Consider the following 12026-nt stretch of genomic DNA (forward strand, 5'->3'; position numbering starts at 1 on the left):
ATTTCATAAACAAAAAAAAAAATGACTGGACAATAATTATTTGCGTATACTAGCGACCTTGATTTACTAGCCACACCATTTCCCCGCAGTAGGCCTTGGGCGGATTGTTCTACTTCGGCGGAGAGAAGACAATTACAGACTTATAACTTTAGAAGGACTCACATTCTTAACAAATAATAACATAATTTCATACATAAAGTAATTATGGATATGTAGTTACGCAAATTGCTGACCCACCCATCACTAGGCAAATGATAATGCTGTTGCTATGTGTAAAGTGTAAGATTGCCTACAAGGGGTGCATTGATTTTTCTGACCGAATTTTCACTGTGGGCAAAGTGTGTAGCTATGTTGGCTTGCATATGTAGCATTGCAAATCACTCAATATATCTATGGTCACCACCTTGGCGCAAGGGAGTAGGCAGCAAAATTAAATTCACCCCATTTCAAGCTATGTCATAAATGGTATTGAAAGAATAAGAGCAGCTTGCTAGTGAAGCAAATAACCCCAACATCACCTATTAGAGTTTCTTTCGTTCCTTCTATCTTGCTTCTTCCTCCCACAATTTACATTTTTTTCTTCTTTCTCCGCTTCTTTTTATCCTCCAAACCATAGTATAATAATCCCTTACTTCTTTTCTTCCACTTCTGAATTTCCTTATCCTGCTTTTTTCTATCACACTTTCTCATCATTTTGTTTTTCTTTCCAAAGTCCATTACTTTTAAGCTCTTTCTTAGTCAGCCTGTTTACCTTCTGTGGAATCCATAGGTCACCACCCATTAGCCATGTCGTAGTCTTTCAGGTTATTTATGAAATTCTGCAGAGAGGTGTCTAACCCTTCCAAGTCAGGAAAAACATAAATATCAGTTAAATAAATTCCTGTGACAGAACAGCATTGCCTGGGAGGAAACACATTGACAGCGTACAGCTGCTAAAATGGAGGGTTCACTACACTCTTTCGTGCTGCTTAATCCTGTCCCAACTCTCCTAAAATGCTCTGTCTATGCTTATCATACCCATCCATGCCCTAAAATTAAATGGAGAACTTACTGCTCTGCCTTAAGTTTCCAACCATGTAGGCATACTCCTGGTCCATATTCCCTGGTCCCATTCATATGCAGAATATAATGCCCTTGGGAACATCAAAGTGTGATGGCTCATGCGAGCAGTGACTAGGAGCTCAGAAGGTGACTCTCCTCGACAGAAACTACTATTGTGTAGCGTGACAAGTGGATCATTGTTCACTGGACCATTTGTGGGGCCTGTATAGCATGACAAGATTATCAAAACTAAAAACCTGCAGCAAGGAAGAGAAACTGAATTGTAATTGTATTACATGAAGACATAGAGGGATAAAAGCAGCTCAATGAGCTCCAAAGAACTGGATCAGTGAAACTCAACAATTATCTTTACTATTTTATGTTCGAAGCTAGAGCAGCTAGCGAGTCCATGTCATGAGGCACAGTCGACCAGATGATGTTTATTAGAAATAGGGTTTCTAGTTGGCAGAGGTAGGTACCTTTGTCCAAATAGAGACCCTTGCTTCTAGTCAGGGTAAAGGGGATACACACTTTAGATAACCCCTGCTCACCCCCTTGGTAGCTTGGCACGAGCAGAAAGGCTCAACCCAAAGGCAATGACCAAAACAACAAAAATCCAACATACACAGTTAAAAATATGACTTTCAAAAGGTTTCAAGAACTTGTACCATAGAAAACTATGGATATGTGACTTTTCACCAAAGTACCTTTCGACAGACCCGTTGCATGCAGAGAAAGGGTTCCGTTGATTCCGGTATGCATGGGAAGTGATGCGTTGACTCTTTGTGCCAGTTCCGGCCTACAGGTGATGCATCGGAAGAACTTGCCACAAAGGTACGATTCGTCGAAATCCGGGATGCGCGGTCCTGCATCGGTCCTCTTCAGCCGTGATCCCTAGATGCTTTGATTCTTGCAGTGACGAAAGGCGCTACGAGGGTTTTTGCAGCGGTGCATTTGGAAAAACAGCTGCAAGAAGAGCGATGCATCGATTCTTTTAGTCCTTTGAGTTTCTTCTCTCTTCTAGCTCCCACACAGCAGCAACAACCTCCAGAGGCCCAAACCTGGCACAGATCCCTCAAGGTAGGTCAGAGCTCACAACAGCAGAGTTCTGGTGGTGAAGTCTTTATGTCCCTGAGACTTCAAAACAGGAGGCCAGCTCACTTCAGGCCGTTGGAGATCTCCTTCAAGCAGAGGACACAGCACAAAGCAAAGTCCTTCTCTTTTCCTTGGCAGAAACAGCCACAGCATGCCAACCCAATACACACAGCAAGGGCAGTACTTCTCCTCAGTATCTCCAGCTCTTCTCCTTGGCAAAGGTTCCTCTTGAATTCCAGGAATGATCTAAAGTCTGGGGCTTTGGGTCTGATACTTATACTCCAAAATGTCTTTGTTCTCTTTGTGCAAGGAGCTCTGAGCTCAGTTCAAACCAGTTCTGGGGAGCACTCTGCAAGTGCACAACAACATCCATTGTTCGTGTGAGCCTTGGCTTCAGACCCACCACAAGTGGGTGGAGCGAGCATGTGGAAGGCAGGCACTGCCCCATTCAGGTGCAGGTGATACTCATTCCACCACTCCAAATGCAGATCAGACCTATTCAGCCTAGTGCTGACTCATCCAGACTCCTGGAATACTGCATCTTCCCAGTCACTGCAAAGCCAAACAGTCGACCCACAAACAGGCAGAGGCACACAGGAGGGTTGAACAAGAAAATAGCCACTTTCTAAAACTGCTATTTTCAAACACACAATTTAAAAAACATCTTTACTATAATATGTATTATTAAATCCTGGGTTCAGGGATAACAAACTCCATTTTCAATCTTATCCCTATGGGAAGATATGCGTGTAAGATGTTACAAAGCAGTCTCCATTCTCTCCTATGGGACAATATAGCCTTTCAATAGTGAAAAACGAAATTGGCAGTATTTCACTATCAGGACATGTTACACACACCAGTACATGTCCTACCTTTTACATACACTGCACTATTCCCAGGGGGGTACCTTGAGCCTACCATAGGGGTGGCTTATGTGTAAGAAAAGGGAAGGGTAGGGCCTGGCAAGTGAGTGCACTTGCCAAGTCGACATGGCAGTTAACAAACTGCACACAGGCACTGCGGTGGCAGGCCTGAGACATCTTTTTAGGGCTACTCATGTGGGTGGCACAATCAATGCTGCAGGCCCACTAGTAGTATTTGATTTACTAGCCTTGGCACACTCATTGCACTTGCGGTGGCAGGCCTGAGACACCATTTTAGGGCTACTCCTGTGGGTGGCACAATCAGTGCTGCAAGCCCACTAGTAGCATTTGAATCACCAGCCCTGGCACACTTACTGCACTTTACTAGGGACTTCCTGGTAGAACAAATATGACAATCATGGGTAACCAATCGAAATAACAACTTATACAGAGAGCATATGCACTTTAGCACTGAACAGCAGTGGTAAAGTGCTCAGAGTCCTATCTGCCAACAACCACAGGTCAGGAAAAACAAAGCAGGAAGAAGCAAAATGTTTGGGGATAACCCTGCAAAAAGGGCCATTTCCAACACTCTACATCTCACATTTTCTGTCCAGTGAATTTGAAGAGTATTGGGAATCCTAACACTCTCTCACTTTACTATTCTTCCTGTGTTTTTATATTATTTGGGCTGCCTTACATATTTAATCCTTCTCAGCAGTCTTTATGATGGATCCCACGTGCCCTGAGGGGCTTGGGGAATGTCAAGTTCAGTAACCTAAACTCTTTGTGCAAATTGCATACAACTAGTCTAGGGTCTGGGTTGAATTGTATATGTTCCAGATAATGTTGGGCCTGAAGCCTAGCACATAGATATCAAAGCAATGCAATTTGCAAAATAAATATATATATATAATATTTATATTGTTTTATATGTATATAATCCACTTTTGTTATTCTCTTTCTAACAACTTTTTTAACATGTTAAATGTATTTTAGACCAAAGGTGCTAATTTATTAGCTGGCTGTATTAATGTCCATGCTAACGAAACACGTTTTACATTCGCACTTTCTTTTAAAAAAAAGAATAATAATAATAGTAATGGTATTTTTGTACGGCAGCTTTCATGACACTTCTGTCGAAATAAAGCTTAAATTGAATTGAAAACATTATAATGTGTTTTATACATACTTTAATGGGGACTGGACTTAAGGGAGGGTGGTGGCAGTGGGGAGAATTTGTTTAATATTGTGATACTTGTCTTATTAAAAATGCTAAGCCAAAAATTATTTCCCCCAAAAAATGTCTGGACATTTTGGCACTTTCCGACCAGTCTTCTTACCGGGAAAACATCAATCCAGCCTTTCAGGGATCTTAGTGACACCAATTTGTCCCTACAATGTAAATTAAAACCTAAATGTAGGAGTACTCTTCTGCAACAGTAAACTTCTAAATGGTAATCAATGTACATTACCCTTCTCTGAGTACAGTGTAAAAAGATCTGGATATTAACTCTGTTCATGGTCTGCCAACTACTTTCAAATCAATCTTGGTTTAAGAACTGCCTTGGTTTGGCCACATGTTGCATGCACCTTAGCACAGGCAGGTAGAGAATATCAGATTTAAGTGCAAGGTCCTTTTCTGTAGGGGTAGACAATGCTGTCTCCACGGCATACACATATGTAATACAGGCTTAATCCATCTTAAACCCATCTTTTTTCTTGGAGGTGCTTTGCTCCCACTCTTATGTTTCGAACTGTCATAGCTTCTCTGAGTCTCTTTCTCAGCATAGCAGAAAGTACTGTAAACAAATCTGATTGGTAATAACTGTGCTTTCGTTTTTGAATCCAGCTGATGTAGCCATAATACAGCTCAAGGTACAGTTAGTACATCATTAGTCCTTCATCCACCAAGGTCTGGATAACCCTAGTATCCAAGCCTAATTATAGAAAGACTTTACATAAGCATTTGAAACTATTGTTGTAAATGGGAAAAAAATCTTACTAGCTTGTGTTTATGATCTGTCTCTTACTCTATTATGGTAAGTAGTGAAGCTTTTGCCCCCTTCTTCCACTTGATCACCAACTACTTGGAATCCAAAACTAGCCTGTGTTTTTTTTGTTGTGACAAAGAGTAGGCCTTGTTTGGCATCTTGACAAACTCAACTTCATCCCTTTGGCCCTTTGGGATTCCGGCTGAACTCATTATTATTAACGATATTCAAAGAGTCTGTCAATGTTGGAGAGATTTAGCAAACTATTGCTTCCATTTCTCAATCTGCACTAAATACTGATCAAACCTTATTCAGTTTACTGGCGAAAGCATGTTTGTGTTCGCTAACTTCTTGCACTCACCAAATGCGTAGAATTAAAAAGGTGACCTGTGAAATACACTTAAATGGTATTGATTAACTGTGTTTACATCTGTACCATTCCATCCACACCAATTTCTGCCAAACTCTATTTCTACAGTGGTTGTTGCTTGAGGGTATAAAAGCTGAATATTACCTCACAATTTCTCTTTGTTGTTCAGAGAATTACAGGGAGAACATACTTAATATAAAATTGCCTTTGCTACATATTCTCCCTCCCAAATACTTTAGTTACATGAAAAAGTTAAATATACCTCTTCCCTGATCCAGGTCATCTCCTGGTGCAGTCCATGATAATTCAATTTTCCCATTTTCTAGTCTAGCTGCTAGATCAAAAATTGCACATGGTGAAAATATGTCTAGTAAAGGTCCAGTTGGAACTTCAGACACTGTGAAAGAGCCGCCAGAGGCAGTCCTGCTGAATTTCTCCAGGTTTGTCTCAATGTCATCACTGACGGAAGGCCTCGCTGGGTTCATTTGGATGTTACCTAAAAAAACAAAATTGTCACCATATGATATTGAGTATCATGTTTAATGATTGCTAATGCCATATGTAATAACACAGTATCTACACTAGCCGAGAAAAAAAATTCCCCCATAAAGCTACAAAGGGGACAAATAACAAAGAAAATGGAAAATGGGCTGAATGCTCTCAGGAATAAAATTCAAGAGGCACAACAGTAGGAAAATATCTGGATTAAAAGGGAAACAACCTTTACAATGCAGTCATTACATCACAACATCCTTTATTTTGCATGTCATTACAACCCAGCCATTACATCGCATGTCACTACAATGCATGTCATTACAATGCATATCACTACAACGCAGGCGTTACATCGCAAGTCATTACAACCCATACCATTAAAACACATAGTACCCTTACACTATCTGACACTTAAACTGTTGTTGCACTCACTGGAGTTAGAATAGTAATGTTTACCCCTACACTATCCAACACTAACACTACTGTTGCACTCACTGGAGTTAGAATGGTCATTTTTACCCCTACACTATCCAACACCTATCCTACTGTTACACTCATTTGAGTTAGAATGGTAATTATTACCCTTACACTTACCTTAAATGCGATGTAATGCTATGCGTTGTAATGGCATGCGTTGTAATGGTATAATGTGATGTAATGAAATGCGTTGTAAAAGTGTTTTTTAAAAATGCGATGTAATGACATGCGTTGTAAAACAATGTGTTGCAAAGGATGTTGCAATGTAAAAACTGCGCTGTAAAGGCTTGCGTTGTAAATGTATGCATTGTAAAGTCATACATTCGGATTGAAAGCTTTGAAGCACCACATTTGCAAAGAGTAATGTTAATGGGAAATTATACGTGAAAAAAAGTTAGCTCAGTTAGTTGTTACAATCCTACAAGCTGCACAAATAACCCAATTCATCTTTCCTTTGTGAGGCAATTAGAGTTTTGAATTTGAGCCTGTGTAAATTCTACATGCCAAAAATTACGTTATGCAACAGATGAGTAATGTACTTAATTTGTGAGTGGGCGCAACAGTTGTGTAAGCAACATGTGGTTTCCAAGGATTGACCAGTTAGAGGAAATGTTAATGAGGAGCACATAAACAAGCAAAGGAAAAACCCACAATAAATGTTATTGTTTCGCAATTCAGGAGTTCTGGTTGTAAACCACTTCTTACATGAGGCAATTGAAAGACTACTTTGGTTTTATTCTTTATTTTCATTTTTTTATTAGCCTTGGATCATTTTCCTAGCTGCTCCCAGAATGAAATTCAGCACTTTAAATTGCTATGGTGTATTCCAGTGTTTTTCTATTAGTATTGCCACAGTAAAAAACAATGTTGGAGGTTTTTCGAAGCCAGGATGTGTAAATCATTAAATGCATGCCCTACTTTGTATGCACTGTGCGCCCTGCCCTGTAGGCATTTAGGGCCTACCTTATGGGTGAATTATAAGTTAGGAAGGTTTAGTCTGGCAAAGGGTTTGCTTCACTACTATGAAAATACTGTTCAAAACTAAACGCCCAGGCTGTAGGCTACAGTGGCAGGCCTGGAGACATTCTATACAGTGTTACTCTAGTGGGTGGCACAATAAGTGCAGCAGCACACTACTAGCATTTAATTTACAGGCCCTGTGTACAAGAGGTACCATATACTATAGACTTACAAGTGGATTAATTGTATCAATTAGGGGTGTTACAATTCTAACATGTTTAGAGAGAAGTGTACAATCACTTTACCACTGGTTAGCAGGAGTAAAGTGTGCTGAGTCCTAGGGCAGCAAAAACTGGACCAGCAAAAGAAGGAATAAATCTGAGGGGATACTACACAAAAGATGGTCATTTCCAATCGTGGCCATGAGAAAGTTACCTGAACAGGACTTGTTTGTGGGCAAATTTACACAATTTGCTTGATGCTTTGATAGAAGTATTTCTGAATCATCCACGCATGCAAATTTTACCATCACATAAAGGTGTATATAGCGGCATTGTGCAAATTTATTAACAATGAGCAAATTGATCATTGGCAAACTATACAGAAGGGCATTGTCCATGGTAAATACTTTTCAGCCTCTCACATAAAGCACTTACACTGAGTCCTTGTACTGCCTTCACATTTTTGCAATTTGTGTCAATAATAGATTAGCAAAATGCCAAAGGTCATACATATCACAGGATGCAATTACTGTTGTGTCCACCTCCACCACTGTTTTTTAAAAAAAAAACTGTTTGTGGACAATGGTTACATTTTATATCAGCACAGCAGACAATTCAGCAGAGTAATTAAACAAAAAACTGACTGAGGGGCATTCAAATTTTCATTCGTGTTCATTCGTGTTTTAAAGCTTATGTGGCATTATAATGTAGCTGTTCCTATGACCAATACTGTCTACATACTGTGGAGAAGACTTTAAGCACCACATTTACTAAGCCTTTGCAGCGCCCTTGCACCATCCAAGGCACCTCAGTGCTCCGCAAAGGCTCATTTGGAAATTGCAAAGCCAAGCTAGACCTGCTGAGTGTGGCTCTGTAAAGAAAAGTAACACAATACAGGAACTTGCACTGTATTGAACTACATTTCATAGTGGTAGGCGTTCCATGGGTAGAGCTTTGGTTTTCCTGTGCATTCACCAATGTACTTCACACAATTTCACATTCACTGAAATTTATAAAGCTGTCATTGGGTGAAATTAGTATGCCCATGGGCGAGATTTGGGGGGTGTGAATCTCAAATTTCACAAATAAAAAGTAAATGATTTGCAGGGTTGAGGGGTGAGATGACCAAGGTTTGGGGTGGACTGTTTCCATGAGGGACAGGGTTGGTACTAATTTGCATTAGGTTCTAACGCCTCTCTCTAGAGTGGCACAGTGGGAATTTTGTTTGGGTTGAAATGCTACCCCATACCATTGTCACCAGTTAGACTCTTTGCAAGCATTCATCCCATTGTCATTAGGGTGTTTGATTGCTATTAGTGTGCCTGGAAACTTGAGACAGGCACAGCTTTCCAAGCCTACTACTTAAAATGTTTGTAAATTTCAAAAAGTAGTAAATTGGCAACTATTCAAGGAGAACTTCTAATGGTGAGATATCTTAAAATTTTTTAGTAAACTGGTCACTATACATATTGAAGTTCCCAATACAAAAATGTAACAAGTTAAAATCTCTTTCTGAAATGAGAACAAGCAAAACCAACACAGACCCCACTCCAAACCAAGAATGCATTTGAGGGGTGTTACAGCCCATACACCCCAGCTGTAGCTATGTCCCTGCCCATCCCACCTGGCCCTCATGGATTTCCCTCATAACGCATGACTAAGGTCACACACAACTCAATGGCCGAGAGTCCCTGGCTTGGGATCACTTATTTTAAATGCATTTTCATGACACAAACTCTTCTTTGTCTCTGCTACTAAAAGCCTTGATGGTCGAGTTGTCACATCGGTACATGTAGGCAGGGCTCCGTGTTTCTAGCCCTTGCCTTTTACAAATCATTTTAGCAAGTGACTGACTTCCCTAAGACACAAACAGAGGATTGCGTGCTTATAAATCAATAGGGCGAGCCAAGCCAGAGTCGTGTCATGAGCATTGCTTGGCTCTGGGAGTCTTTGCACGAGCAAAGCCATGGGCATTTATATCATGTTACATAATGTAAACATATGATACAATCAATTAAAATTAAAATAGTGTACTTCTTTTACATGCAGAAGCATTTCATCTCAGTAGATCAGATTATATCACGGCATAGACAGACATTTATTAAAAGTGATAGTTTTTAGAAACAGTTGTGACTCACCTCCAGCAACAATGCCAATTATTAAGCTAAGAGGTAAATCATTAGTCATGTAAATGCTAAAGGTGGCCTATATTCTTAGTATAAATGGAGCAACTTTAATGTAAATGTGATGTAAATGTAAATTGATACTTGTATAGCGCACTACTCACCCGCAAGGGTCTCAAGGCGCTTGTACGAATACCGCTGTGGAGCCCATCCTGGCTTTCCCTGTGAGGTGTCCACTCCTGGGCACCCCCAAGGTGGAGGCCAGGCATCCTTAGCGTTGTGGGGGCCGTTGTGGAGATTAAGCAAGCTATTGTCCAGAGTTGCAGAGTGGTACTCCATGATTGGAATAGGCACCGAGGGGAGAATTATTAGGTCTGTGGAATTTTTTAGCTCAAGACCCACCGAGGCGGGGAATTGAACCCTGGGCCTGGGCTAGACCTCTGCATCAGGGTCTGCCGCTCTAACCATTGAGCCACACTTCTCCAAAACAACTTTACAGTCTATCAAACCAAATATAAGAGGAGCTTATGTAGTAGACATCCTGAACTCAAGTATTTAAGGGCACTCATATGCAATAATAAAGGAAAAGGAAGCTCTGTCAAAATAAATATGTACCTAGGATAACACAATTTGGGCAAGCAGGGAAGCCGGTATTGATTCTAGGTTTCCTGTTTTAACTTCTGGAAATTCAACCACCAAATGGGTATCTCTGGCCCTCTCTCCCTCTCTCTCTCTCTCTCTCTCTCTCTCTCTCTCTCTCTCTCTCTCTCTCTCTCTCTCTCTCTCTCTCTCTCTCTCTCTCTCTCTCTCTCGTTCTCTCTCTCTCTCTCTCTCTCTCTCTCTCGCATTTACATCAAAGGCAACTGTTTTGTCTTTCACTCATGGCTCAGATGAGAAAAAAACGCCACAGAAATAACAGGCCAGACTCAGGGCCCCTAGACCTAAATAACAAGCCAAGTGTTCATTTATTGTGGGGTGTCATACTGTTCCGCCCCACCAAAGCTATGCCTCTGGGTTCGCATACAAACAAAAAGGTATAAGAAGGAGAAAAATATTTTTTTTCTCCTCATTATTTTCTTTTTCTATACATGATGCATTCTGCAACATCCATACAAAGAGGAAAATGCCTCTTTGAATTCTCTTTGTGCAGGAAGGTATTCCTTCCTGAACAAAGACAATCCTGCTTGTAATGCAGGCACATTTGCAAAATGGTGCAAGGGTGCCTGCATTGGCATTAGGTATCCTCCAGTACGTCCGTGAAGGGAGAGAACTGAAGAGCGCCATATCTGGATATGGTGCTTTTGGATGTATGACGTTACAACGCATGCTTTTACCACGCATGCTGTTACAACGCAAGTATTACAACGCAAACCTTTACAAAGCATAGCGCTTTGGGGTGCTGGATAGTGAATAGTTTAATTTACTATTCCAACTCCAGTCCCCGTGGACACTAGGGAAGGTGTTGGATAGTAAATTAAATCTATTCCCTACCCTAGAGCGCCCCCCAGCGCAATGCATTGTAATGGTTTTCGTTGTAAAACCTGCGTCGTAAAAGCACTGTGTTGTAAAAGTTTCGTTGTAAAGGATGTTTCCCGGTGCTTTTCAGGGCTCTCCCATTTGCACAACGCATTGTAGCAACTTTTCTTAGTGACTTGTGTGCACAAACTTTTGATAAATATGCGCTTTAGTACAGTAACACCTTACATTTTGTTTATTTAAGTTGAGCACTTGCTATTTTTTTTAAATCCTTGATGTTTACTTTTTCCAAACAGAGGAAGAAAGAAATCAGTGAAGAAAAGAGAGCCTTCAGGAATTAACTAATAAGACACACATTGTATGATTAACAAAGAAAGAGACATGAGATGGAATAAAGACTACTCATCATTGGTATTCAACTAACCCAGTATTATACAGCACCAGCGACAGACTTCTGAGAAAAACCTTAGCCACTGCATTTACATTTGTATTTCTACAGATGAATCACTGAAAATGAGGTTTACATTTTCATGAATGTTTAAGATTTTGGTGGAGGCAAATTCCTCTAGTGAAACAAAGTGACTTAGGGCCAGATGTGAAAAGCATGTTTCCAGTTGCCATCCGCCTGAATTGCAAAATTGGACCATTCGTGACTGAAAAAATGCTTTTCAGACGTACAAAATGTGATTCAGCAACTTGTTATCGAATTGCATTTTGCATTTGTTATTCATTATTTGGAATGTTCGTGTTTTGGGGCTACCTTCCAAATACCGAATCGGTATGGTATGTATTACTGTTTTGCAACCAACGTCTGGTCGCAAAGTGATAATACTTTATCACCATTTCAAAAGTGGTGGTAACCCATTTGCAAATGTTGACTGTTGAAAAAATATATTTTGATAGTAGGGTGT

The 12026-nt window shown here is 40.4% G+C and overlaps 1 protein-coding gene across 3 annotated transcripts in view; it reads right to left on the reverse strand.

Moving 5' to 3' along the window:
* Positions 1-12026, reverse strand: part of LOC144755913 (calcium-activated chloride channel regulator 1-like) — a 542164-nt gene that overhangs the window by 5625 nt on the left and 524513 nt on the right. For all 3 annotated transcript variants that reach the window (XM_078645321.1, XM_078645313.1, XM_078645302.1), the window contains one exon: positions 5626-5859. In XM_078645321.1, coding sequence (XP_078501447.1) covers positions 5626-5859 — 234 coding nt within the window. The remainder of the gene's footprint in view (positions 1-5625; positions 5860-12026) is intronic.

The sequence above is a fragment of the Lissotriton helveticus genome, chromosome 1_1 (genome assembly GCF_964261635.1).
Source record: "Lissotriton helveticus chromosome 1_1, aLisHel1.1, whole genome shotgun sequence".
In the NCBI taxonomy this organism is placed as follows: domain Eukaryota; kingdom Metazoa; phylum Chordata; class Amphibia; order Caudata; family Salamandridae; genus Lissotriton; species Lissotriton helveticus.